The following is a 27,482-nucleotide window of genomic DNA, read 5'->3' as shown; positions in this document are numbered from 1 at the left end:
ATCTTGAGGAATGATTCAGGTCTCCGCTGGACCGGCTAAGCCAATCGTAGGGCCCTGATCTCTCTCGAGGGCTAAGGAAGACGTTGAAGGGTCTCCACACTCATTAGAAGCTTTGATGCAGATAGCCACCCTCGGGAATGCAACCCTCTTTCGCCAGGCCTAAAGCAGCGGGGGTGCTGAATTGGCCGAAGTGGCGGGTGTGGAGAGGCACGGTATGCCAAATCAATGCCCTCCTCCGCCCGATTGGTGATCCAGTGATGGCATTAGAAGGTACTATGCGTGGATCGGAAAGCTCGCCGAGCCCGAGCCGCTGAAAACCGGTGGAGCTGCCAGGACAGACGCTCTCACTGGCGGAGATGCCGGTCATCTGCTGCCGATGTATGCGTCATGACAGCGGGGATTCGATCATCAATCGCCCAAACAAGGTTAATTCGGGTAATGGTAGGATCTGCGCCTTCCTCTAGTGCCCGCCCTGTCCATTCGACCCTATCAGATGTCAAAGCCATACGGCCAGAACCGATATTTTGTTTGACCAGTGTTGTGCCGCAGATAAGACTGGAATGTGGATGGGAATGTAGAGGCTGGGTGGAATGCCACGCCCCCTCCAGCAATGCACAGACCAGTCTTTTGGAATTCGAGAAGGCCAGATTGACGCTCGTACCTGCTTTGCTTAGTATAGCGCCAGATAGCGCCAGATAGAAAGCTCCGACCTGCTCAGTGCACCCTGTTGGCTTCACCAAATTGACCTTGTTCTATAATTATCCTAAGGCACCTAACTTCAGGCCCGTTGACCTTCCACGCCATCTTCGAATGCAGTAGTGGAAATGATATCGAACCATGCCTGGAAGGATGCCTTGGAGGGTCTCGCCCGTACTAGGGCAGTCTTTGGGGCTTCCCGCCTGCTATCTTTGGCACAGCAACGGTACCGTTTGCCAAATGCGGCTGTTGAAGACTCGAGACTGGAGACAGCAGACAATTGACTGGAGACCTGCTCCAGAATAAAGCGGAGTATGTGTTCAGAGAAGGTTGTAACCTGATGCCCTGTCATTGTCCACGCGTCGCGGTCAGGGTCCAGTGAGGCGAATATATTCTTAGATAGTCACTGGCACATGATCAGGCACAGCTCAATGCGTCGAAAGTCCTGAAGCCTTATGTTTCATGCGAAGTGGAAGAGTGACAAAGCGTACGTCAGAGTCGCGTGAAGGGACCCCGGAATGCTTTGTTAGCTTCGGGTGAGTATGGAGTATTTTGATGCAAGTCTGAAGTCGAGCTCATGAAAGCTGCCTCTCGGATTCAGTAAGACCGGTCGGTGCGATGACCTTTTGAGTTAAAGTTGCAAACTGAGCTGGAGAGCCCTGGCGTACCGCATTCAAGAATAAATGCAGTCGATTTGAGCCCGGTGAGTAGTATGTGTCTTTGCCGTAGGACGTAGAAAGGAGCGCTGGTTTGCAAGTCCAAGAAGTCAAGGCGATGAGCGTAAACACTGTATTTCGCCGGGCGTTCCACGTTTCGTGTCTGGCAGTTTCCTAGGGGCCATTCCAGACCTCTTTTGGCCCCTGTCCAACGTAGAGCGTTGACGCATCTCTGGATCCGTACAAAAAGACAAGTTGTGGCCACCTATTAAGGCCTATCTGCATTCTATTCATTGCCATTGGGCTCGGAGTGATCAACTTAGGGCATCAGCACCGGCACACACTAAAGTGAGCGGACCCGGCTCCGCCTCAAAATCGAGGCACCAGCTGAGTCAGAAATGACGGAGGCGACCCCGTGAGGCGAAAGAACTGGAATCAACCTTGGAAATTGTCCACTGCCTTTTCTTTAGGCCCTGTGTCTGCTCAGCTTCGTCTTTGCTATTTGTCTATGTCACCTATTCATAGCACACATTAGAGCACCTGGCTTCCTCGTCCTCCTTCAGTTCCGCCAGAGTCGCCCTTTCGGACCGAACTCGACAGTGACTCAACAACCCCTCTGTTCACCCCGCGCGACGTGGATTCATCCTCGGTCTCCATCTTGACTACTCCTCATCTGTAAATCCGTGTCCAACTCTTACGCCCTCCTCGCAATCCGATCTGCGATCGCCTTTCCTTTGCGACCCTTGCCGCTTCAGCATTCCTGCTCCGTTTGCATCGCGTCGCGAGAATACCCGCGCCTCTTCTCACCCTTGCCATCTCACCCAACTTCAACATCTTCCTCCCATCCAATCCCTACTAAGGAGTACCTCTGAGGTTTCTCAGTCACCTACCCGATATCCGCGTGATCCGGCCCCCACTAGCAGCACAAGAAAGCATTATATCGAAAGCACGATCACAAAACTTATGAACACTATGAACTCTCTCTCTATTCTTGCTGGGGCTGCTCCCGTCAAGTGTCCTTAGGGGATCACACGTTTCTCGTGTGCCTTCACCATGGATCTCTTCCCTTGCCTTGGAGGCTTTCCATGCCACAACTGTGTGCTTTTGACCTACTTTTGAACTCTCCACCTCATCCTATACGAATCGATATCGGACCCTTTCCTACGGGAAAATTCGGTGCAACACTATTTTCAACCTACAGTCATTCTCTCGTCAGAACGAGGGAACACAATTGCCAAAATGGCCACCACTACCAATATCAACAGAGAATCATGGGATTCTCTCACCTCAACCTTGGAACACCTTGAAGTGTCTTTCTCCCGAGACAGCTGTTATGGATCGGACGAAGTCTCCATTTCCTCAAACAATACCGCTCCATTGCAGTCCGGCGTCTTGACCAATGTTGTCAAGCACGAGGAGCCATCCTTGCAGCCATTTTTGAAGTCAAACTTGAAGAACTCCTGCACAGTTCTGCAGGATGACAGCGAATCTGAGTCTGGATACGGATCAGATGAAATGGAAGACGACTTTGACGCACTCGAAGAAGGAGAAGACGACGAAGACGACATGTCTGACTTCTCTATCTGGGAGAACACTTCTCAGGATGTGCCTGAATCGCGTGAAGATCACACTGATCTCTTTGACGACTCTTTCATTGGATTTGATTCCATGGTTCGTTTTGATGATCAAGTCTGTTACATAGACTCCCCTGAATTCTCGGATGATGAGGAAATGTCCGAGAGCCAGATGACATGTCATGAGCAGTTCCTTCTCCACATGATGCAAAGCTCTCAATCTTCTCCATCCGACTCCCAAATGCATGAAGAGTCGGACGAGGAGTCAGAGAGTGACCACAAAGAATTCATTCGAACGGCCTCGCACCAGCCAGAGGATTTCCCCAGGGAGGCTGTCAACGAGGACCGAGAGATCTTTGTCGCTGAGATGAATTGTATCCATGGCATTGCAGACAATAACTACAAGCACTATCTCCGTACCCAGGTTGACAACATTCGACATGGCCACGAAGCTGAGTCCATGCATCCGGACGACCCATCTTGCATGTATCTTGATCAAATCCTGGATCATGTCATCGGGGTTTTCCGCAACCTCCTCGCTGCGGATGAGCTCAACGAGTTGGTCGCGCTCCGCGAAGCAGAAAAGGGCCTGATCCCCGAAGAAGGTACCATCGCTACCTCGATCCCAGCGTTGAGCCATCATCATGCTCTGCTGGACAAGATTGAGCGCTTCCTTCTTGACAGACTGGCCAAGGGTCGTGTGGAAGTTCGTCCAGACGAGCTGAGCTTCTTCGCCGGTGGTATCGCCCACGCTCTCGGCACTAAGGATCTACCTGCAGTGTAATAGATCTTTTGATTTCCTAGCATCTGCGACAAAACAACGCTACGACGTTACGATTATGATATGAGTCTTTTTTCGGCTTCGCCCGGCTCAGGCGAAAGGGAAAAATGGAACTACTGGAAGGATTGAATAGTTCGAAAGCTCTCGGATTTCTTTCGTTTGATGGCCGCCCTTGGGACCGGTCCCATCTAGGCACAACACCCTCTTTGATATTACAATGATTGAATGTTCAAAACGGACCTTGTCGCTGTAGATGTCCAGCGTAAATATCTAGATTGACTGAATCCCACGTAAACTCAATCGGAGACGCGCCTGATTCACCCACGCGTCCACTCCGGTCTCTGCAACATATCCAGGACGCCACAGCTCAGCCATCGCCATGGTCTCGACCACATCGGGGCACTCAAACCCTTATACCACCGAAACTTGTCTTGGTCCATACACAACACGCAATCTTCTTTCGTAAGTCTTCAAGCCAAGCACCGAGACAACGGCGAACTCCGTGCCAAAGCATTCCATCTCGCTTCTTGGTTCCTCTCCAGTCTAGCCTCACCCTCTACGTCGTTCACAAGTTACCTAAAATCAGAACCCACCCAATCCCATCCTGACCCGATTCCCCCGAGCGTTTCAGATCTACTCCCGCGCCCCTCCGCTCGCACCCGAGGCCCCGAACGTATCACTAGTCCTCGCCTATGGCCTCCATTGCCTTTTGACATGCGCATGTCATCGAGGTAGATAAGAGGCGCGGCACGCTAGTGGGACGTTGAGTCGGAGAATTTCTACGACTAGGTTCCTTCCCTACACAGTAGGGATGGACCGGAGCGGGTCTGGTCTTCTTACAGTACTTCTGGTGTTTTGGGGTGGCGGTGAACGGAGACGATAGGTTTCTCTCCAAGTAACCAGTTCGCTTTTTAGGGGGAAAAAAGGGGGGGCTTGACGTCTTATCGATTGTGGTCAGGGCGGGGTGGATAAGTACGGAGCACTTGCACCTCGAGACATTTCCCAAGTGTGGGTCCGCGCTTGGGGAATGGAGTGGAACGTATTGTACCTACAGTACTACAGTGACGGACACGCCAATCGCGGAGAATCCTTCTGGAAGTACTGTACCTAGGAGTTGAGCACACAGGATCAACTGAAGTGATACATTGCTCACGCACTGGCGCCCCTTGGCGTTTCAATGGCGTCCTTGTCTGTGCGACTTCATGTTTGATGCTGGGCAGAAATGATATGTCGGATTCGAATGAGAGCGAGGACGAATAATGCCATTGTGCAGTGTCGATCTCAATGGCACCAGAGCACAGATACACACAAGCCAGCCTTGCGGTGAAGAAGGAATGTATCAAGTCTACGTGCAGTAGTCCATACTAAGTATGCACCGTGTAATAGCTCGCTGCGTGCGGTCGATCATGGATGAGTCGTGAACCTTGGGACACTGACACGGTGACAGCGCCACCTTGATCTCCTTGGACACGTCCCCCATGCTTGTTCCAGTCTTGCCTATCTCCCTGTAGCAAGACTGATTCTTTGCGTCTCGGCCACATAGTGGATCCCTGATAGACGCGAAAGAATTCTGACAGAGTAACGGGAGTGGACCAGTGGGAACTTCAGAAACCGGGCTCGTCGTGGCGATCGTGACCGTATCCCTTCGGGGTTGAACTGCCCAGGCCACGGGTTGCACGGACGGCTGCTGAATATCACGGCCTATGAGCTGACGAGAGGCGAAAGCGCTGGAGTGCAGGGAGGTGATAGGAGAGGCCAATCGGAGAGCGGCCGGGGAGCAATAGACAATGTATGCGTTGTGATGCGATCTGATGTATCTTATACTGTACAAGAGTCGGCATGACGGTGGGTTGTATGCTGCCTGCAGGCAACTGGCCAGGTGGCTGCCCACCTCATCGTTCGCGTCGAGCATCTCTCCACGGCTTGGGGTTGCGGAGTCCCTTGGGAAATCCGGGCTCTCAGGCCCGCCTGTTGCCGATCGTGGATCAACTGATGGAGCAGATAATGGCCCTCACAGGTGCATGAATCAGGAACTGCCCTCCCCATTATTACGATATTTAGGTTGCGATATACACCGGGGTTCAGGGGGAAGGATTGACTTGACTGTTATGACCGTGACTGTGTGACCCACTCGCGGGGGAATCAAAGTGAATGTGTTTGATTCTACTGTTATCTCTGAGGAGAGCTTTGATTTTACACATTTTGTGGACTTGTTTGCGCCTCTGGAGAACCACGTTCCATGGGATCCAGATCAATAAAAGGTACCATGTCCGGTCTGACAGACCTAACAGCGAGGCCAGTTATGTACCTATCTCCTGGAGGCAAGAGGAACACAGACTCAAAATGTAGACCCGGAGAGGATGGTAATATACGACCCCGATCATATTGGAGGGGCAACCCTATAAGAGTTAAAAACTAAAAGACGCCCGATCGGAGATGCCTTTTTCGGGACCTCGTGGGCGTCCCCTGGACCCATGGAACAGGCTTGGCTGAGGAACGTGTTATTGGAACACGGCCGTGTGACTGGATGGAGCCAGGCCGAAAGTGGAGCCAGGGCTCAAGACTATCGAAAACAAGCCCAGAGAAAAGAGGTGGAGGGAAGAGTGTGGAGGGGGAGTGGAAGGCATGGAACCACGATGGAAGAGAGGCGAAACACCCACTTCGTCCACGACAGGGGTGCTGCAGGTACAGGCCGGTGCTGAGCAGCGTGCTGAAGCGGGAAGATTCCAATAATGCGCACGAACGTGGTGTAGCTCCAAAGACTAAGCCCACCGCCGCCGTGGCTATTGGGCCAAGTCTATCAGTGGAGATTTCATTAGTGCGAGTTGGGGCCCGTCGATCGTTAAATTCAGTTTCTGTCTTGGGTCTTTCCCCCCCCCCCTGACTCTTCAATGCGATAGGCGCCTGCGATCCAGCCTGATGTCTCCCGACCATGGATGGCTCAACTTGGGCTCAGGTACTCGGATCATACAGATCGTACGGTACCGTAGCAAAGGGGTTTGGCAAACGCATCCCTCGTGCAGGGGCAGCCACCCGCTGCAAGGCGAATGTGTATAGCAAAACGTGTAACGCCGATTACTTTATCGCAGACATTCAGGGCAGAATCGTTTTCTCCATAATTAATTCTTCGGTAGTTAACCCCCGAATGCTCACTGCTCCACTCTATCGCGAAAGCTCATTTACTCCTTTAAACTCTCGGTCTCTGCCTAATCCTCCGTATTCTTTCCTTTGGCCTTTGTTTTCGCTCGTTTCGGTTGTCGTTCTTGTTACCTCTTGCACTGTTCTTGACGGGTATGTTGAAAGCCCCCATGAGATGGACTAGAGTGACGTGCCCTGCATGCTGTGCAACTCGCCCCCAAAGGCCCCCCAAAGTTTCACGTCAGCACGAGAAATTTGGCAATGGGAGACCGTCAAGCTGACGGTAGTACAGGATGATTTGATTCTAGTGATTTGATTTCATCCCAGTCCCTGTGGAAGTGTCCCGCGCGGGAGGGAGAAAAAAAAGAGAAAGAACCGCTAGTATACAGATCCTCGGACCGGGTCCTAACCCCATCATGCAATCTTACAAAGGATCCGATTTCCTGGATGGACCCAAGTCCCGTTCTCGCACCAGCAGCATCTCCAGCGACTCGCAACTCCCCCCGAGTCAACCTCATGTCTCCCCCCTCCCGTGCGACCACCGCCGGTTTATATTTCATCGGCGTCCGCTTCCGAGATTATCACGTCTGACCAGGAGTTCAACGCCGCCGATTTTGTCGCCGATGACGAGGAACCCGGCTCGGGCGTCAATGCGCTGGTTACTCCCGCCGCCCTCTCGCTTTTGAACAATTTCCTCGATAACCTGTTGTTTAACATTCTTGCGGCCTCGAAATCTACGCAGTTGACGGCGATCCGGCCATGCCTGGCCGACGTACTGAAGCCGCGACTCGCGGGTGAAGTGGTAGCTACTGCTGATGAGGAGTTGAGTGAATACATGGGTGGAGCCGAGGATGAGCAGACCGAGTTTCGCGGCGGCCAGCAACCGGGCGGTGACTTCGACTTGGTGCGCTCTTGGAAATTGACACGCCTGCGGTGTATGGTCTATACTCGTCTGGGCGATATGGAAGAGGAAGATGAGGACGAATTCATTGCTCAGGAGGGCCTCCGCGAGAGCGATGGTGCGCCTCGCCGCTTCTCCAGCCATGTCGATAATATCACTCCCGCAGCCGCCATTTTTTTGACCTCGATCATCGAGCATATTGGTGAGCAGGCCCTGATCATTGCGGGAGAGACGGCGCGCTCCCGACTGTCAGCAAAGCTCAACGACGACGCGAGTGCCGGAACCGACATGGAAGAAGAGCACAAGACAATCGACCAGTTAATAGTGGAAGACCTCGATATGGAGAAATTGGCCTTGAATGCGACCCTTGGCCGATTGTGGCGCACATGGAGAAAGCGCAGACGCGGCAATACTGTCTCTCGGTCTTTGTCTCGCGCAGGGTCTCGTGAGTCCTTCCGTCGTCGCACCTACTCCTTGGCCAACAGCCGCAAGAGCAGTATTGTGACGATTGAGGAGCCTGTGACTCCCAAGGAACCTCTTCCTGAAGAGGTCCCTGCGCCGGTAGATCCGGCAGATGTGCCTTTGCCGATGGGCGACTACGACGTGCAGGAGATCGAAGTGCCGGGTTACTTGCATGACCTGGAGGGTGAGGTGCAGACCATGGAGGCTGTGGTAGCCCACAAGGTGCGACCGCGGAGTTTGATGGTTTTCCCTTCACCTTCGCTCGCGCCCAGATCTCCCGGGTCGAGAAACCAGTCTCCAGTCAGTGCTTCGGTTATTGAGAATCCGAAGCCGCTCCACCATGCTCGCTCCAGGTCAGTGCCAAATGCGGCAGGCAGCGTACGCGAGGTACAAGAACCTGCAGAGGACGAGCAGCCATCCCCCACTTCCAGCGAAAAGGCGAGGATGCTCGACACGATGTATGAAGATGACGAGTCAGCCGAGTTCGTGGATGCTGCAGAATCCGCCCCCGGGCTCGCTGTTACCACACCGAGCGAAGAGCCGGTGTTGGTGGATGAGTCTGCCGATAAGGCCAGGATGTCGATCTTGCACGAAGAGGAAGAGGAATCAGCTCCTCCAGTCAACGAATTGGTCGCATCCTTGCGGTCGGTCAGTCCCGACGAGGTGATCAATCAAGTCAACAGCTCGCGAGCGTCGATCTCAGCCTCGATTGAGCGATCGGGCAAGGAATTAGAGGTGATCGAGGGGACAGGAATGTGCGAAAAACCCCGGCCAGCGTCGACGATTGAACGACCGCGACGACAGTCTCAGTAGGGATCCCGCACAGCCTAATGCAACGGTGATCGATGCAGAGACTAGCTATGTTGAGAAAAAATCCGCCGTGGAGTCGCCGCCAGCAACGCAAGGGATGGACATCGCACCATCACCGTCCGCAGCCACCGTCGAGGCTATCGAAATCCCTAACGACAATCAAGATGCTATTGACGGCGATCAAAATAAGTCGGTCATGTCTTCTATCCCTGCGACCGAGCCCTCAATCGAAGATGTCGTGCCTGAGACGACCAACGATCGCTCATTATCTCCCGAAAACCCTCGCCCTTCGTCAACCTCCGGAGGTAGCGAGTATTCATCGAGATCCCGCAAAACCAGGCCTACTCCGTTGATCGTCGCAGCCAGCTCCCGCAGCCCTACAGGATCTGAGCGAGCAGCTGTTCAGCGAATGACTCCACGTCCATCTACGTCCGTCCCATCGGCTCAACCTAAGCCACGTCGATCCGATAGCTTCAGCAGCTCTAAGGAAAAGCGACCAATTACCGCGGGCTCGACTGCATCAGGAGTGTCCACCAAACTGAAGGGCATCATGGGTCGCCAACCTGGTGACTCGTCTTCACTCCGTCTGCGCAGCTCGTCCGAGACAAGCCGTGCATCTGGCAGCGGCGATTCTGTGGAGAACGACACCTCTGCAGACCTGGACAAATTAATCAACAGCGACGAGACTATCCATTTCACGCTGACCCCGCGGAGTGTGAGGGAGATGTCTTTCCCTGACTCGCCTCGGCCGATTCCTCGGTCAGATACTCAAGACACCCACGCCTTGGCTGATTTCATCAAGAACACCGCTCCACCAGGCGATGAACCGCCACAGCCGCAGCCACACAAGGCTCGAGCCTCTGTTTCCTCGAAGGCGACTGGAGAGTTGACGTCTCTTGGACGTGTCAGGTCGAACCTCGACTCCCCTAAGACCATGGCGCCTCCGATCTCCCCCATCTCTCCCCGCGCAGCACCTTCTCCCAAGCCATCCGTAGTTGGACAGGCCCGGGATGCTCGCCCTTCACCCAACTCAACTCGGGACTTTGCGGAGTTTATTAAATCGACAGGCCCTGCCAGCCCAATCGGAAGCACGTTTAGTCCCAGCCCCCCTCCGAGCGTGATCTACCAACAAGGCACCAACTTCTCAGGAGCTAAGACTTCTCGCCCCGGCTCGACCTTGTCAAGCAGCACGAAGAGCACAAGTCGTTCTGATGGGTCTCGACCTAAGGAGCCAAGTGGATCACGACCCAAGACTGGCCCTACTGAGTCCAAGCGATCCCCAACGTCTGAGCTCATCGACTTTATTCGTGAAGGACCGCAGCAGCCAGGAGCCCATCGCATTCCGAGGACAGTCGCACCATTTCGCAACACCATCGACTCGGATGACTTACAGTTCGACTCTGCTCAGCAAAAGGGCAGCTCCGTCGCCAATACCCGGGATAAAGCAACACCTCAAAAGTCATTGGTGTCTCCGGATTTGCGTACTGAGCCGCTGGACTCGTCCAAGCGCGGCCCCAGCCAGGTCCAAGCTACACGGTCTGCAAGCAGCGCTATTCCAGATGATGATCCACGTCCTGTTCGCAAGCAGAATCGAGTTCGGGACCCTTACGCGATCCCTGATTCTGATGATGAAGAGGACGACGAGCTGCTAGAAGAGCTTATCAACGCCAAGCCACCTCCTCGCCAAGAGGAGAGTTTACTTGATTTCTTGCGGAGCGAACCTCCACCCGACTTCTCGCAACCCACTCCTCAGCCTTTGAACGTCAGCACTCAGTCCCATCAATCGGGCTCGAATGGCTTCGCAAGCAGCGCATCAGACCTGAAGGCTCGCTTCCTCCGTGGAAACGCAGATAAGGGGCCTTCAAACAAGATGTCCTTGAGCTCACTGCGCTCGCAAAACAACGGCCACTCTCAAAACAACTACACCGCCAAGGTCGGCATGGAGCGTAACCCTGGCACCATGCCATCTACCTCCAACAAGCAAACGGAGACTGGCGCCTTAGCAGACTTCCTGCGCAACACAGGCCCTCCTGAGCCTCCACCCCAACATGAACCCTAAGACGAAGGAGGGTTCTTTCGCGCGATTCTTCACACGCCGCCGGAAGATTGAGGCCTGAGCCCCGAGCATCGATCTCATGCATTGAGCATTTGAAATTCATCTAACGATCCATACATATCATGTCCATCGCTTTGATCATTCACTCGGATGCATCATTTTACCATTCCTTTATTTATCGACATATTGTATAGAGGCCATGTCCCATTCTTCATTTCATTGTCTTCATGTGAATCCCTTTCTTCGCCCATTTTTCTTCCTTTGTGATTGTGATACTCTCCGGCACTGAACGACTCATACGGAACATTTTCTTTTCTTTCTCTTCTTTTAGGCCGAGACGGGATTGTCTTGGTTTCCTGTTGAATTTTGCGAGATACCATGTTTGAAATACCTATGCCTGTATCTAAAAGCCTCGACGCTCAGAACCATTTTCTTCTCATCAACCTTGGTCTTCTATTTTTTGTATCGTTCGTAGTCTTCGTAATGAGATGGAACATACTTTTTGTGCTGGTTGTGCGTGCGGTGCCAGACTCGAGATGAGGGCAATTTTTAGGCACTCATCGCGACGAGGACAGAACGCGACACTTTGGTCTACAGTTCTTAAATAGCATCATCTACCCTGGAGACCTTGTTCGGAAAGATGCAAATAAGCTGATATTGACTGCTGTTCTATAGAATTTACCTGGCCCGGAACATCGTTGATCCCGTTGATCCCGACTCCCCTTTCCAGGTGGCATCAACAGCGTCAACAGCTCACCTGTTTACCAATCCAATTGCAAGCCATGGGTTCCTCTCCCTTTACAATGAGGTCAATCCTCGCCCTCCTTCTCCTTGGCATTCAACTTGTCTCCGCCCTGAAGTTCGACTTGCCCGCCAGCAGCGGCAAGAACGAGCGATGCGTCCGCAATTTCGTGTCTCGCGACCAGCTTGTCGTGGTCACTGCCATCGTGAGCGGCAACAAGGGTGATGGCCAGCAGGTCAACATGCACGTACGTGAAATACTGTCCCCGGGGACTTGGTGTTCCAACCGTTATCATCGGATTACTATGCTGTTAGCTCCTTCTCCGCCGAACACGCGACGACTAACGCTTTTTCGCTCTACAGATCAAGGATGCCATGGGCAATGACCACGGTCGTCCTAAAGATATTGCTGGTGAGGTGCGCCAGGCGTTCACCTCTACCGCGGACACCGCCTTCGATGTGTGTATGGACAACCAGCTTGTCGGTCGTGGTAAGTTACCACCTACCTGCTAAAGGAGGCTTAGCGCTTGCCTGCCTGCACGAATGAACGCTCATGAAGGATAAATATAGGCGCCAATGCCAACAGCTTCCGTGAAGTCGAGCTCGACGTCGAGATTGGCGCCGACGCCCGCGACTGGTCCAGCATTCAAGTCCAGGAGAAGCTCAAGCCCGTCGAGACTGACCTTCGCCGTATCGAAGAGATGGTTCAAGACATTGTCACGGAGATGGAATACCTACGTGCCCGTGAGCAGCGACTACGCGATACCAACGAAAGCACCAACGAGCGTGTCAAGTGGTTCGCCTTCGGCACCATGGGCATGCTGATGGGTCTCAGGCGCGTGGCAGGTTGTCTACCTGAGGGCTTATTTCCGATCTAAGCACCTTATCTAGATCGTGCGAAGGGCGGTTGCATTTTGGAGTCGCTTATTCTCTGTTTCATTTCTGAATTTACGCAGCGCGTTCGAGGGATCCCTGTTTGTGTACTCTCTCATGTCTTATGGCATTCTGTTACAACAGTCATGACCTCAATGATACAAAATATAGGCTCTGCACATGCTGGGCATTAATTAACATTTGGCGTTGCCACACATGATTCTGCCGACGAATGGCCCGGTCTTTAGCTGTTCCGCTCTATGAGAACTGATCGTTCCTCAAACCTGCATTTCTTCAAAGAATTCATTCATTAAAAGGAGCATATAGACTACGAGGCAGATGCCCAATATCCTATCAAGCAGTCCGAAAGCGGCTGTGTAATCTTCCGAGGCTCAGTGGGCCACCGACCCGCAAACATTGCAAACCCCGAGACGCCGGGTAACGTACATTTTTGGGCCATTACTCCAGATGACATCAAGCTCGCGCAGCTAAGTACCTCTCAACTTTCCACTCTCCCAAGTCCCGATTCCTTCCAGGACAGCTTAAGGAACAACAAAATGACTACCTCGCGACTCATCACCCGCCTCGTGCGGCCCTCAGCTTCAAGCTACACCCCAGTCTCAGCATTGAACCGCTCATTCGGCTCTTCGGCTCTGCGCTTCAACGATATCAGCGACCGCGCCGCTGCGGATCTCCAGGCTCACCGTGAGATCCAGACCAAGAAGCAGCCAAATCAGTCCGTGCCGAACACCACATCCACCATGACTAAGGACTTCCCCAATGTTGGCAAGAATCCTCCTCCTCCTGAGATGCTCAGCTCCGTCGATCCTAACTACCGCCCTGCGGATCCCTACCCGGGCAGGATCGAGCATTTCACGGGTGGACGCCAGGAGACTGGTGCGCAGAAGCCGGAGCTCGGCGTTGGTGAGATGGAGGGTATCACTTTCAAGGTCGAGCCGTTGAAGCGGGTCAACGAAGACGTGACGACCATGCGTGCCCGTTTACTATGTTCGTTTCCCAACAAACCCGAACTACCATAGAGCGAACTAACAAAGCCACGATAGACCAGAGCCGCAAGCGTGGTATTCTCGAATCCGACCTTCTCCTGTCAACCTTCGCAGACGTGTATCTGCGCGACATGTCCCACGCCCAGCTCAAGGAATATGATAGCTTCCTCGATGAGAACGATTGGGATATCTACTACTGGGCAACCCAGGACCCACCTACCGAAGACTCCTCTGCGCCGGCCGAGGACACTCTGACCGAAACGTGGAAACAGACTGGCGCCAAGAGCGGCGAGTGGGCGCAGACGGTTGGCGCGTTCAAAGCTGCGTACAGACCTGTTCCGGAGCGATGGAATGGCTCGGCAGTTTTGGAATTGTTGAGGGAGCACGTTCGGGACAAGAGCGCGACTGGGTTTGAGTCGGCGAAGAACAAGAAGACTGGAGGCGGACTGGGACGGATGCCTAATGTTCAGGTGTTTAATTCGTAGATGTTCAAGGTTAGAACCATAGGGGGTGATTTGGCTTGTACTATATACGAAGATTTTTAAATTTGGTTGTACGGCATGGTTGAATACACTTGTGTTGCGATGATCGTGAAGTCGAAGTATACAGCTAGACTTATTTGGTGCTTGTTTTCCCTCATTACTTCACCGGGGATACTTCGAGAATGAGGGCCTTTATATTGGGCTTTTGATAGTCACAATCATGTCAGCACAGTGTTATTTTTTTTTATATAGCTAAGCATGTATTTACACATATTTGTTGTGCAGGTGAGTAAATGGATCAATCCAGTAAGGGCATGCATCTTTCTTAGTGCTCCCGATACTACATCCTACGCGAAAGGACTGAATACATAATTTCGTCCATAGACCTTTCATGATTCTTGTACAGAAATGGGTGATTAGTCACTAGATCGATAACCTCGCATAGCTATATCAGCAAGTTCTATCGTCAATGCACGTTATGTTCCCCTTTGGGCTATGCAGTAGATTGTTCGGTCATGTGATCATGCATCGGGGACAGCGCTGGTTCTATTCCATGTGTAACAAGGTCAGACTTGGCAGGATCAACCTAGAGCCAGGAATCAACGAACCAGTGTCCATAGCGAATCAACAATCGCAATCCAATCGAATCGCATGAGAACCCAAAACCCGATGTCAAGCACGTGATCTTCGCTTAGTTTAGGGCACGGCGGAACCACACAAGGCGCTGGCCAACCGGGTTAGGGCTTGGGCGGGCACGCAGCGTATCCTTCCTCTGCGATTTTATCTCCTCAGCGTCAACGACCTACTCCGCCCATCCTTCCCTTCCATCGTCTCATTCCCATCATGGCTGAGCAGCTGGTTCTTCGCGGCACCCTCGAGGGCCACAATGGCTGGGTTACCTCCCTTGCCACTTCTCTGGAGAAGTAAGAGACTCGCCTTGAATTTTCGCCTCGAATGTTCTTCTGACTTGAATTCGACATTTAGCCCCAACATGCTGCTGTCCGGTTCCCGCGACAAGACCCTGATCATCTGGAACCTCACCCGTGATGAGCAGGCTTACGGTTACCCCAAGCGCAGCCTGGAGGGCCACTCCCACATCGTCTCTGACTGTGTATGTCATATGCCCCTCCCGTCTCGATCGGAAACAGTGTGAAAAGGATTCATTGGACGTGGACACAATGGAATCGGATCGATCTACCGGGTCAATTGGACTGTCTGGCTGACCATTGGTCTTTTTCTTGCGAATAGGTGATCTCCTCCGACGGTGCCTACGCTCTGTCCTCCTCCTGGGACAAGTCGCTCCGTCTCTGGGAGCTGTCCACCGGTAACACCACCCGCACTTTCGTCGGCCACACCAACGATGTTCTGTCCGTCTCCTTCTCCGCCGACAACCGTCAGATCGTCTCCGGTTCCCGTGACCGCACCATCAAGCTGTGGAACACCCTCGGTGACTGCAAGTTCACCATCACCGACAAGGGCCACACCGAGTGGGTCTCCTGCGTTCGCTTCAGCCCCAACCCCCAGAACCCCGTCATTGTCTCCGCCGGCTGGGACAAGCTCGTCAAGGTACGCTATCACTCTCGATTTCCTTCGCAACGAGTCATCCAGACTTGTATCCTTGTTTTTCAAATGATGTTTGCATATAAACGTATTTGCTACTTCAGAGCCCTTACCGGCTATGAGACAACCATTCACCCAATGCCTGATGTTAAAAAACAATTCAACTTTTGTTGAATTGAGGAGGACGCAGAAACCCCTTTTTCTTCTGGATTCGTTTTTACGTTGATGAATCTGTCGCTAACACGTGAGCCTCCATTTAGGTCTGGGAGCTCGCTTCCTGCCGCCTGCAGACCGACCACATCGGTCACACTGGCTACATCAACACCGTCACCATCTCCCCCGACGGATCCCTCTGCGCTTCCGGTGGCAAGGACGGTACCACCATGCTGTGGGACCTGAACGAGTCCAAGCACCTCTACTCCCTCCACGCCGGTGATGAGATCCACGCTCTCGTCTTCTCTCCCAACCGCTACTGGCTGTGCGCTGCCACCAGCAGCTCCATCACCATCTTCGACCTCGAGAAGAAGAGCAAGGTTGATGAGCTCAAGCCTGAGTACGTCGAGAAGGGCAAGAAGAGCCGTGACCCCGAGTGTATCTCACTCGCCTGGTCCGCCGATGGCCAGACCCTGTTCGCCGGTTACACCGACAACAAGATCCGTGCCTGGGGTGTCATGTCGCGGGCATAGATGAGTTGACGATGTATGTCGCGGGTGAAGGAGCAAGGCCTGTTTTTGATCTATCGCCAAGGGAATCAAAAAAAAGTTCAAAACCAGAACAAGACGGGCATTGGTTTGGAATGTATGAGCCACGAGCAATGAAGCACTCTCTGCCGGGAATGAGGCCCGGCCTAGAGGTTTTCTGACATGCCTAGCTTACTTGATTCAACATTAAAATCGAATGTCTGGAATCTTGTGAAGGCATGTGATGTTCTAATACCATGAGGCATCAAAATGTTTCCTATTTTTCTTCATTCGGCTTTTTTGCGTAGATGTGAATCTGTAAATGTAGTGAATCTGGATCGAAGACCTTAGACCTTCGTAGACCTGGTGCAATATATTCATATTCATGATCTGGACAGCTTGAATACTCGTGCACCTGCTCGGTCTAGACTTCTCTTCAACGCTGGACCTCTTTCAAGGCTTTGCTCAATCTTCCATTGATGGAAGTTCTACGGTTTCCAGTTTTACATGTGCATTCGAGGCAATATTCTGATGATCAAGCCGCGCAGAATGTAATTATATTGTCGTGAGGCTTCCACCTAATTCGATAACAGTGAGCATGAGCGAAAGGGCCTGAGATGGAATAAATCAAGTGTCCATTTCATATGCGCCTCCGATGTGACTTTTTCACCATTCAAACTTGGCTCAAGCTCATCGACATGATCAAATTTATTCACATCGTTTGCAGTAAGAAATATGCTCGTAATTAACCAGCAACAACATATATTGTCATCCTCTTCATTCAAGCGGCGTCATGCGGCATACTATGGTTGGTACCATCATGGATCTCTCTCAGGTGCTACTTTTGCCCCTGCAATGCCTGGATATACAATTTGAGCGTGGTAAATTCTCACTCCTTATATCCAGGCTTAGGGTGCTCCGCCAAGATCTCTTACTTCTTCGTATTTGAAGAGGGTCAAAAAGAGAGAACTTCCCAAGATGGATAATTCAAGGCAGCTTTTGCTCAATATGAATGAGTTCCCAGCTCTCAGGTTCCTAATATGATCTGTACCCTCTGTGTATTTTGGGTAGTGGTTTATGTCTTTGTTAAGGCAGTAAGCTTTCTGTTTTGGGTAGTACTTATGTCTGCTTATTTACATCTTGAGAGCTGTCAGTTGAGAACAGTCACAAGTCTCTTGGTTACAGAAATATCGAATAAAGACACAACTTCGTTTCAAGTCTAGGAGTTGTCTTTTACAAGGTCATAATATACATCAAGCGCACAGCTTACATGCCTCCACAGGTTGCTTGCCTATTTCTTGCTGAATCTCTTCAAAGCTGCATCTGCCATGGCAACTCCATCTTCATATCCCAATCCACTGGCCAGCGACTTGGCCTCGATATACCGTTGCTTAGCCACATCGGGCTTGTTCTGCAGCTCTGCAAGCTCGCCTAGATTGTATGTGGCCACGACACAGGTAATATCGCACTCTTCATCACGTACCGGGGGTTGAATGCGTGCCGCAACATCAAGAGACTTCTGAGCCCATTGACGCGCAGCCTCGATAGTCTGCTCCCGAGAAATGGCCTGCTTTTCGGCGCGACGGGAAGCAGGTAGCTGCACCTGGCCAGCCATAGCGCTGGCGACATCATTCAAAAGGGTCACTTGCTTGCAAGACGGCGAGTCACCCTCCGCCACTCGAAGCAATTCCAGTGCGCGCAGATACAATGGCATGGCAAGCTCGTGTCGATCTTTGGCCGTGTAGGTGGATGCAAGCTCTGCCAGCGCCGTAGCGATCTCAGTCATGTTCAACCAGGCGTCACTGTTTGCGTCACCAGAGCCTCCACCAACAGGAAGACCAAGCTTCTGACGACGGTGCATTTCCTTCAAACACAGCTCAACGGCAGCGACCTGCGCAGCCTCGGCCTTCTTGTCCTCCTGGATATGATCACTGGAGTACAGTTCCGCCAGCTTCATCTCCATGCCGACGACCTTCTTGAGTGCTTTATCGCGCTGACGGGCCTCGAATGCCTGCATCTTCTTTAATTCCTCCTCTGCTTCCTGGATGGCCCCATCTTTGATCTGGACATTGTCCGGAGTAGCCTTCGCCGATGCAGACAACTTCGCATCCTCCTTGCCGGCAGGAGTCTCCGCCGCCCGTCCTTCCTCAATCCACTTCATCGTCTCGGTCCTCGTCCGCTCCAACACCTCGACAGATGCCTTGACCAAGCCCGCTTTCTCCAACATCAGAGCCACTTGCAGCTTGATACCCATGACCTCGTCTGAGAAGGGGTGCATACCCAGATCAAGTGCTCTCCGCAGAGCCTCCTTATAAGAATTCAGCGCCTTGATCGGGTTCAGGTCGATCTCGGTGTAGTAGACCGCGGAACGAAGCGATTCGGCGACTGGTTGTGGGAAATTGTGGTATTGTGGTGCGACTTGGGTAAGTTCCACGTAGGAGATGTAGGTGAATAGGCACAGGCCACCGATCACGGATATAATGGCTAGTGGTAGCATGACAGGGTTCTTACGGAAAATGCCCTTGGACGCTTCGCGGTAGTTCATGCGTAAGCGCTGCGCGTAGGTGAGATAGCGGGAACGAGGGAAGGAGGAGTTTGCCAGCGATTTGACATTTTTATATCTTGGTTGTGATCCTGGCCGAGTGTTCTGGTTGCATATTGACCGGATAGTGGGTTGGCGTTGTGCTGGTAGGAGTCTCGGGGCGGAGCTGATGCGCCGCGATGCTGTGCGGAACATTTCGCTATGGATTGTCTCAGTCGACACTGATACGAGGCTTCAAAATTCCCCCAGGGTTCTAGGGGTTCAATGGTTGCGGAAGATAAGTTTGAGAGTTAAGACGGAACTCCCGCGGCTGATTTTCTCTTGGCCCAAGCTTCTCTCCGCCATATGACGTTGCCCGTCATCAGGTTGCCATAGAACACATCTTATTTGCACTTTGAGCATGAGATTCACCAGAGTTTCATAAGAGCTGCCAGTCCATTCGACATGTGTGGACGTTATGCTTTAGGCGTGGTAAGTCATATTCTTGACCTCACTGAGGTATATACTGACCTGGGCAACAGCGCTTGGCGTATATTCGACAGCGTCTGCAGGAGAGAGGGATGCAAGTGGATGAAGCGCCTGACGATGATGAAGTACGGGAGACCTACAACTTTGCCCCCGGTAACTTCGGAGCCGTTTACCGTGCAGATGTTCCTGAGAAGCACCATTCCGGCCCTGGAGAAGCTGCGGACGTGGAGCAAGGTTCAGAACGCATTGAATCCAATGACGAGAATGACAAGACGATGGAGCAGGTAGTGAATAAGACCAACCCCAGATTCAAGATTCAAAGTATGAAATGGGGCCTCATTCCTTTCTGGACCAAGCGTCAGCCGGACTACGGCTCCATGATGCGTACGATTAATTGTCGCGATGATTCCCTCATTGAAGATCGTGGCATGTGGACAACTATGAAACGTCGCAAGCGATGTATTGTGGTCTGCCAGGGTTTCTACGAATGGCTGAAGAAAGGCCCGGGAGGCAAGGAGAGGATTCCGCACTTCGTGCGGCGCAAAGACGGTGATTTGATGTGTTTTGCTGGGCTGTGGGACTGTGTATCATACGAGGGTGGGTGAGCTCACATAACTCTATGAAGTTGAAGCTGACTGACCATTCAGGCTCCGAGGACAAGCTCTACACCTACACCGTCATCACGACATCCTCCAATTCCTACTTGAACTTTTTACATGACCGGATGCCCGTCATTTTAGATCCTGGCACTGAAGCAATAAGCAAATGGCTTGATCCAAATAGAACGACATGGTCAGATGATCTACAATCTATTTTGAAGCCGTACGATGGGGAGCTGGAGTGCTATCCGGTCTCGAAGGAGGTCGGTAAAGTCGGAAATAATTCTCCTGACTTCATCGTGCCTGTCAACAGCAAAGAAAACAAGAACAATATTGCAAACTTTTTCGCCAATGCGAAAAAGAAAGACGATGTTTCTCTGAAGGAGCCTGCTTCCCAGGAGGAACCCGTGACCAATGGCGAAGAGAAAGAATCCACTACTCAAGGCGTCAAGAGAGAGCATACTCCAGATACGCCGAGCCACATGGGAGAAAGCAAGAAAGCAAAGTCCCAACAAACCTCGAGGTCTCCTTCGCCGCAAAAATCGAAGATGCGAAGTGCCACTCAAAACGTGCCGAGGAAAAAAACCAGCGAGGTCAAGCCAACAGATGGCTCACAGCGAATCACGAACTTTTTCAGAAAATGAAGATGAATGAACGATACGAAGCGATGATTCTTGTTTCAGAGGCAAATTCTACACAAGGGGTCCAAGCCATCGTTTCTTTTTGATCTGGAATAGTTTACAAGATGTCCTGGCTTCATATTGGTATACACGACGAGCTTTACTGTTTCTCAAGTTCTCGCAACCTTTGCACAAGCTTTTCTTTGAGGAAGGGACTCAGTCCCAAGCTGTTTCGAAAATCAGTATAGTCCACTATCAAGTGCTTCATCATCGAAGGTAACTTACATTCCCTCCCGAGTCACGAGTCTGTAAGTACCTGTGGAAAGTCAGTTTCACGCGAAGAAAAACAAGAAAAATCAATTGTCTATTACCACTGGACTGATAGTTCCCATTTTCACCAACGAATTGACCGTGGCCATCGACTTCAAGACTTCCAAAAATGTCCTCTGGCCTGGGACGTTGTTAGCACTCAAACGTACACTTTCCTACCAGTGGCAGTCTCACCAAGCAATCCTTCCATACTCAGGTGGCCGCCTATTGTCTGAAATATGAATCCAGCCACCACGACCAGCGGATCCCGCACCACCCTGGCCACTGGCACCGCCGGCTGAGTCGCCTACCTCAGCGCGCCGTCTCTTCGCACGCTGGCCAGTCAACAGCACACCCCTGTGTATAGGTTCGCCCCGGAAGTTGAGGCCATGACCTGTGCTTGAGACTGGGCATCGGGGTCCTCGTGCGCGTGCTTCGAACAGACTTCCTGGAGGATGGTGAGGAACTTGGGGTTCTCTCTGACTGAATCTGGGGTAGGTGGCAGTTTAGAAGTTACTCCTATGGCAAGATCTGCATTGACAGGTTCGGATGGTAGGAGCGAGAGGATATGAGAGTCGCCTGGGCCAGCATTGGGGAACACAAACTGCGATTGGATCAGTATATAAACAAGCGCTGACTGAATCCGGGGAAGAGCCGTACAATGTGAGGGTTCCCCTCCAATGTAGATACAGAGCGCACCTGATTCCACATAGGTAGGCGCATGGCCTGCCGGCCAATTACTCTTGAAGCGAACATCCCAAGAGCTGATGCGGTCGAGATCTGAAAGTATGCAGCAATACGAAGATCCAATCGTCATTTGGATGTCCTGAAGCGGGCGGTCCGATAGGCGGTGAAAGCTCTGGGCCCTCATCCGCTTTCATGGCTTTTGTTATTGAAGGACATCAGTCGCGAGCTTTGCGTCTGTCAATTGCGGTGTTGGTCCTGGCCAAGTTGAGGGAAGGGGCTGTATTATGATATTCAGCGTCTAATGGGCCATCGACCGAAATCTTCCTCCCTGCCTCCCATCGAAGGCACCACTTGCACATCGTGATCGGATTGCGCATTGACAAAGCACAACTGCGACTTCTACCCTGTGTCCTGAAAACCGTTAACAGACTGCGATTACAACCTCATACCTTACCTGAATTTGGCCAGCAGACTTCTATCATTATGGCAACTCCATCGGCCAAACCAGGCGCCACGCCAACCCACCTTTCCTCTCCGCACCCGTCCTCCGCGGCTCTCTCCCGCTCCATGGCTCATAAGTCCCCTTCGACAAGAACTCCAACAGGCGCGGGACCTGGCCATTCTCACCAGCTGAGCGCCTCTCATCATTATTCCACTCCTCTTGCCGTTTCAAGCGCGGTCGATGATCCGGTCAATTTCAGCTCCCCATCAGCGCTACTCGCGCTTAGTGGTTATGCAGGTATCAGTCCCTCACCTGCTGTCCACGACGGTCTTGTTGGCTCCGGAATGAGCGAAAATGATATCCAAACCCTAGGAATGCAAGGCATCAAGCTAGGCGTCGCGAGAGATAGTGACGAGGAAATGAGACACCGAATTGAGGAAGTGGTTCAAAGTCTTCGTGCTGCCGTGGCCGGTCGAGGTATATCTCGTGAGGGTATTGAGCGACTGGGTAAAATTGAAGGTTTCGAATCTATCTGGACATTCGACAATCTCAATATCGCTGGAAACTTTGTCGACCTGGAGATTGACTTCTACCCGAATGAGGCTGATATCGTGAAGGATGTCCGCTTGCGTTACGCCACACCGGAACACGAAGAAGGCGAGCTACGAGAGGAAGCCACCACTGTTCTCAAACGCAATCTTGTCCAGTCTCCGCAAGATGGCGAGACCGGGAGGTGGAAGTCACTCCAAGGCTTCTACGAGAATTTGCAATGGTTAGCAAAACTTGATAAATTGAGCCAGGAGGTGAATTGTTTTGAAGCTTTGGAGGGTCTTCAGGAGAATCTCAAGCGGATCTGGGTAGAAGAGGCGAAGCACGGAAAGTACAGTGGGGACTATGAACATCTTTGCACAGGAACAATAGGTCGTCCGAGCATGCACAAGGGCTCGCGCATCGGACTTGGTTTAGAGTACTGGGTCGAACAAGCTAAAATTCTTGATACAAAGAAGAGGAAGAACCTCGACGCATTGGCAATTGATCAAACGCAAGACCAAGCGGACGAAGAAATGCATGATCAGGAGAGGACGTGGGCTATCCTGCTTGAATGTGAGGAAGGGTACCCGTCTCTCCGCATCTCGAAGGAATGGGTCGGCAGTGAAGTTTTGACGACTGGCGAGAAGACCGCCGAAGAAGTTTCACCTCACACTACAGGATCTGTGAACTGGCTCGATCCTCCCCAAACCATGCGCTTGTCGCATGGTGATCATCCTGACCCCATGGTCCTGGACTCTAGCATGCTTGAGTCCACTCTTCCTAACCGTCGATTCGTCGCGAGGTTAGAGCCGGCTCTCGACATGCCAATTCCTGCAGCATCCGAGATCTATAGACACCTTGGAATGCAGCTACCGCAAGACTTTAAAATGGTCACATACGACGGCTTGTTGGTATCGAATGGGACGCCGCAATCAACGGACACTTCACCACATTTCTCTCGCAAAAAGCGCCGGATGTCAGTGCAGGCATTTGATTCGACCGGTGAACCGTGTACGAAGCAACACAGCTATACATTCCAAGCATTTGAGTCTGTTGCAGGTCGTACAATTCGCGAACTACCCATTTCACATCCTCGTCAGCTTGCTGATATTCTTCCAGTATGTATTTCTCTCGGCAGTCGAGTACCTGAACACTAATGTTTCTAGATGTTTCGTCAATATGCTTTACTTGCGAGTTTGATCAGAAAAGTCTTCCATCCTTCTGCCAAAGATCAAACCCGGCTTTCAGAAACGAAAACCACATCAAAACCCCAAGTTACTGCCGTTCAAGAACCAGTGTTCGTTACTGGCAAAGAGGGCACCATCATATGGACCAATGATGATCCAAACGAGGAAATGTTGAACAATCTGTTCGGTGATGGCTCCTCGAATCAAAGCGAAGCCACATCCACGGCCTGGTCATTCAGGAACTCTAGTAGGAGTCCAAGTCATATTTTCAATGACGACGTCAAGGTGGACGTGACACTGCGAACACAACTCGGGCAGGCCCCAGCCCTCATACTATTGATCACAGATCCTGGTCAGAGCGCCGGAGGCTGTGTGCTTGAGCCCGTACAACTTGCAATTTGCATCGAAGTCGGCCTCAATGGACGTATTTCGGTAGTGGACTCCTCTGGACTCGGCGCCGACAATCATCAGGACGGTGGCGATGCCGAGATGCAAGGGACGGAAAGCCCGGAGGAATCGCTGCAGGAGATCCACAAAAAGATCGCCAGAGTTCTGGAGATCTCGCAAGACCTGGGCATCTTAGTCGAGTGGGTCCTGCGCTGGCTGCGGCAGCGGGCCGGCAGCGGGTGAGGCGTGATGCGCGAGATGTAAGGCCGGAGATTCCGAATAGCCAGAGTGTGTCTAGACCTGGGTCTCGGGCATTACCCCTGATCCGCAGCACACAGATGCGCTGTAACATCAAGGCCAGAGTTCACCTCGATAGTCGAGGGTTGGTTCAATGACCGACTGCCCTCCGATTGCAGCCTCGTTGCAGAGTCTGTGTTTTGCACCACTGCCATAGCGTGTCCAATACACGCAATAGACGAAGCAGCTAGATCCTTGGTCGGTCTATTTGAAAAATTTGCGAGTGGCCAATCATTGAGTTTTTACTGCGCATGCACATCTGACGGCCCTGTCGCAGTTGCATTATCTCAAGATTCCTCGTAATACTGCTTGCAGCTGATGCATTACAAGACCGAGATTTTTCGAGCAATACGAGACACAATTATTCTAGAAACATGCCCTGGCCAAGCATACATCTTGTGACCTTATCTTGGGCCACCGCGATAGTTTCCAGGGTCCGGCCTTTTGTCTGCCATTACAGTTCATTGTTCTGACTTGTAAATAAATACTCACCAATGCGAAACACAGTCGATGAACAACTACGTCAGGGCCAGGTTTCGTCACATGATTGCCACGCTCCCCGCGAGGACATTGCGGCGCATCATCGCCAGGTCAGGAGAGAATCAGTTAAAGCCAGGCGTTTGGTGGTGGAGGGCTTCACTGGTCCTGCGTCGTCAAGTCGTCCTCTTGCAGGATAGTCCCTCACCAGATACACCAGTACATCAAAAACCTGGTGGATATGAGGTACAAATCGCTCAATATCCACTGTACGCGCCCAAAGCGCGCCAAAAAGGAACGTGAGAGGCATTCACATGGCCAGCCAGTCTCTGGAACACTCGAGGCGGGACTAAGTCGAAACATCATGCAGCGTACTTTGGACTAGGGGGGCGCTTTTAGGGCCAGTCGCCGAGACGACTCCACCAGTTGAGGCTTTAACGATAATTTCCAGATGACGCCATGACATAGCTGGTTATCAGTGAAAACCTGCCGCGGAGCTTGCTCCTTTTGCCCACACTTTGGTGACGCTTTTTGGGGGATCAATAAGTGTCGATTTATTTTGGAGCCAAGCAAGCCAGTCGAATCAGTCACGTTCATAGTTGCCTACTCGGGCATCATAACCAAAGTAACTTGTTGAAGGTCTACTGTGAAGTATAGCACGGGCGACGCACCGAGGCCTTAGTCAATCGGGCCACAGTCAGCGCAGTGTGTCAAGCCAATGACAAGGAGCCGATAAGCCAATACAGGTACCGTCGATCGATGCTAGGGCCTGGAATTACAATTCACCCTCTCCTGGTTTGTTCCTGTTCGGTTCCTGTGTCAGTCTTTTTTTTAATTTTTGATTTTACACTTTATTTTTCTTGAGGAAGAAACTTAACACATGGAACGTCAGCTCTGTGTGACCGCCGAATTCTCAACTCGGTGGTGGCCGAAACGTAGACACCGCCTCGATGTTTCACTAGGCTATTATTATCCGCGATCCGCGATGGAAATAGAAACTAGATAGGAGAACTGCGCCTCTACCTGTTCGATTCAATTTAACCAAAGAATTCACTTCTAGTCTGGAGTTATTTCCCTTGGCAAGCTTTATTCTTAGGTTTCGTAGACAGGGCTGACAAGATCGTAAGTCTCAGCCCCTCAGCCACTAGGTTATCGGTTCCTAAAACCCCCGATTTTTTGCTGCTCTTCGATTTGTCCGAAGAAAATACGGGGGAAGATCTGAGTCGCCACTTTGCATCTTTGCCCTTTTGTTTCTGGAGAATCCCTGTCTCGAATATTTTTGCCCCCAGCCTTTTCCGGCTCTCACCCGACAGAGTCCCAAAATTGCCCAATGCGGGTTATTTTACTTAGCCGAGTAAGGAAGTAAACCGAGAAAGAAATCGTCACACCCGGTACTGAATGGCAACCCACGGCCGACGTCGGGGCGGTTTTGTGGGCTCAACCTGAGTATGATTGGCGAGTCGGCGCGAGTTTCGAGAACGTTTTGCCACGCTCCACTTGCACCGGCGACTGAGCCTGATCGCTGTGAGGCCCGGAGTGGCTGGGTCCCTCCATTTTGAAATGGGGTTGCGGATCGCCGTATCCGTCACGTATGGGGTACCGGTGTCGTGATTTTCAAGCTCCATTGTATGTCGAAAGTGAAATGCAGGTACACTGTACAGGTGAGTCTCCGAGCCTCGAGCCGCGCGCTGCTTGCTCAGATAAGTGAAGACACTAGATACAGTGGAATATACCGATAAGACAAGACAGGGTCTGTCGTATCTGTGCGCCGGACTGGCCACGCGGGCGAGAGTGCCGCACGAGTGCACTGATAACGGAGTTTGGGAACTGGAATTGCGGAGGAAATTCTCGATCACGTCGCACAGTCCATGTGGTCTAAGTCGACCTAGTATGTAGCTCTTAAGGGGGATGTCAACAATTATGATAGACGCGAGAGCCTCGACAATTTTCGAGGGGTTAGAATGTTGCTTTTTTCTATAGTCTAGAATCACGGTCTATACTTTAAACCTTGCAGCTGATATGCGTCTTGACCGGAAGATCCCAGTGTCGATTGCTAACAAGATTTCTACGTGTTAGCAATCGGTGACTTTGGTAGCATTGGGTTTATCGCCATGCCCATGCAGGGGTCAATTTGCCTGCCTCGGACCAGACGGACCAGACGTTCTTGACATCGGGTCAGAACGCTCCCCCGGACTTTTGCCGCTCTGGATCAAAGGACCTGGATGATGAGTGGGGTGGCACTGGCAGATAGGACCTCCAGATCTGGGAGGCAGGTGCGCCTTTCGACGAATTGATAGCGCATGATTTGAATGAAATGAAGGCCATAGCAGCCCATCTATAGCGTTATCGGCCCAACGAGAGCGAAGCGATTGATCATACTAATTGAGGCTATTACAAGGCCCGATAGCTGATTGGACCTGGTTTATCTGGTTATCACAAGAGAAACAAAACCACCTCTCAAAAGCGAGAGTGGGCATAAGATGGCTTGGGTGGCGGTCTACACGTATTGATATTACGGC

At 51.9% G+C, this 27,482-nt stretch overlaps 8 protein-coding genes across 8 annotated transcripts; 6 read left to right on the top strand and 2 right to left on the bottom strand.

Moving 5' to 3' along the window:
* Positions 1 to 2,591: 2,591 nt before the first annotated feature.
* On the top strand, positions 2,592 to 3,710 carry N7477_009950 (uncharacterized protein; the record flags this gene model as incomplete). Its single annotated transcript, XM_056971611.1, has 1 exon — positions 2,592 to 3,710. The coding sequence occupies one exon, from the start codon at positions 2,592 to 2,594 to the stop codon at positions 3,708 to 3,710; it is 1,119 nt and encodes a 372-aa protein (XP_056818590.1).
* Positions 3,711 to 7,292: 3,582 nt separating this feature from the next.
* On the top strand, positions 7,293 to 11,077 carry N7477_009949 (uncharacterized protein; the record flags this gene model as incomplete). Its single annotated transcript, XM_056971610.1, is given in 3 exon segments — positions 7,293 to 7,430; positions 7,441 to 8,943; positions 8,960 to 11,077. The coding sequence occupies 3 exon segments, from the start codon at positions 7,293 to 7,295 to the stop codon at positions 11,075 to 11,077; spliced, it is 3,759 nt and encodes a 1,252-aa protein (XP_056818589.1).
* Positions 11,078 to 11,856: 779 nt separating this feature from the next.
* Positions 11,857 to 14,180, top strand: N7477_009948 (G-protein comlpex beta subunit CpcB; the record flags this gene model as incomplete). Its single annotated transcript, XM_056971609.1, has 5 exons — positions 11,857 to 12,063; positions 12,179 to 12,305; positions 12,386 to 12,661; positions 13,016 to 13,696; positions 13,753 to 14,180. 5 exons carry the CDS (start codon positions 11,857 to 11,859, stop codon positions 14,178 to 14,180), a joined length of 1,719 nt encoding a protein of 572 aa, XP_056818588.1.
* An 840-nt stretch (positions 14,181 to 15,020) lies between these two features.
* Positions 15,021 to 16,423, top strand: cpcB (40S ribosomal protein RACK1; the record flags this gene model as incomplete). Its single annotated transcript, XM_056971608.1, has 4 exons — positions 15,021 to 15,100; positions 15,162 to 15,288; positions 15,426 to 15,743; positions 15,998 to 16,423. The coding sequence occupies 4 exons, from the start codon at positions 15,021 to 15,023 to the stop codon at positions 16,421 to 16,423; spliced, it is 951 nt and encodes a 316-aa protein (XP_056818587.1).
* A 1,285-nt stretch (positions 16,424 to 17,708) lies between these two features.
* On the bottom strand, positions 17,709 to 19,154 carry N7477_009946 (TPR domain protein; the record flags this gene model as incomplete). The annotated part of the gene is made up of 1 exon (XM_056971607.1): positions 17,709 to 19,154. One exon carries the CDS (start codon positions 19,152 to 19,154, stop codon positions 17,709 to 17,711), a length of 1,446 nt encoding a protein of 481 aa, XP_056818586.1.
* Positions 19,155 to 19,403: 249 nt separating this feature from the next.
* N7477_009945 (SOS response-associated peptidase) lies at positions 19,404 to 20,670 on the top strand (the record flags this gene model as incomplete). The annotated part of the gene is made up of 3 exons (XM_056971606.1): positions 19,404 to 19,430; positions 19,481 to 20,024; positions 20,075 to 20,670. 3 exons carry the CDS (start codon positions 19,404 to 19,406, stop codon positions 20,668 to 20,670), a joined length of 1,167 nt encoding a protein of 388 aa, XP_056818585.1.
* A 136-nt stretch (positions 20,671 to 20,806) lies between these two features.
* Positions 20,807 to 21,678, bottom strand: N7477_009944 (uncharacterized protein; the record flags this gene model as incomplete). Its single annotated transcript, XM_056971605.1, has 6 exons — positions 20,807 to 20,873; positions 20,932 to 20,962; positions 21,018 to 21,097; positions 21,151 to 21,290; positions 21,350 to 21,559; positions 21,616 to 21,678. 6 exons carry the CDS (start codon positions 21,676 to 21,678, stop codon positions 20,807 to 20,809), a joined length of 591 nt encoding a protein of 196 aa, XP_056818584.1.
* Positions 21,679 to 22,125: 447 nt separating this feature from the next.
* On the top strand, positions 22,126 to 24,432 carry N7477_009943 (RNA polymerase II mediator complex middle subunit MED1; the record flags this gene model as incomplete). The annotated part of the gene is made up of 2 exons (XM_056971604.1): positions 22,126 to 23,733; positions 23,782 to 24,432. 2 exons carry the CDS (start codon positions 22,126 to 22,128, stop codon positions 24,430 to 24,432), a joined length of 2,259 nt encoding a protein of 752 aa, XP_056818583.1.
* Positions 24,433 to 27,482: the final 3,050 nt, after the last annotated feature.

The sequence above is a fragment of the Penicillium maclennaniae genome, assembly GCF_028827695.1.
Source record: "Penicillium maclennaniae strain IBT 15551 chromosome Unknown utg000008l:1.0-3552695.0:1.0-3555053.0, whole genome shotgun sequence".
In the NCBI taxonomy this organism is placed as follows: domain Eukaryota; kingdom Fungi; phylum Ascomycota; class Eurotiomycetes; order Eurotiales; family Aspergillaceae; genus Penicillium; species Penicillium maclennaniae.
The sequence above is the reverse complement of the archived record's forward strand: the minus strand, read 5'-3'. Positions and strand labels throughout refer to the sequence as shown.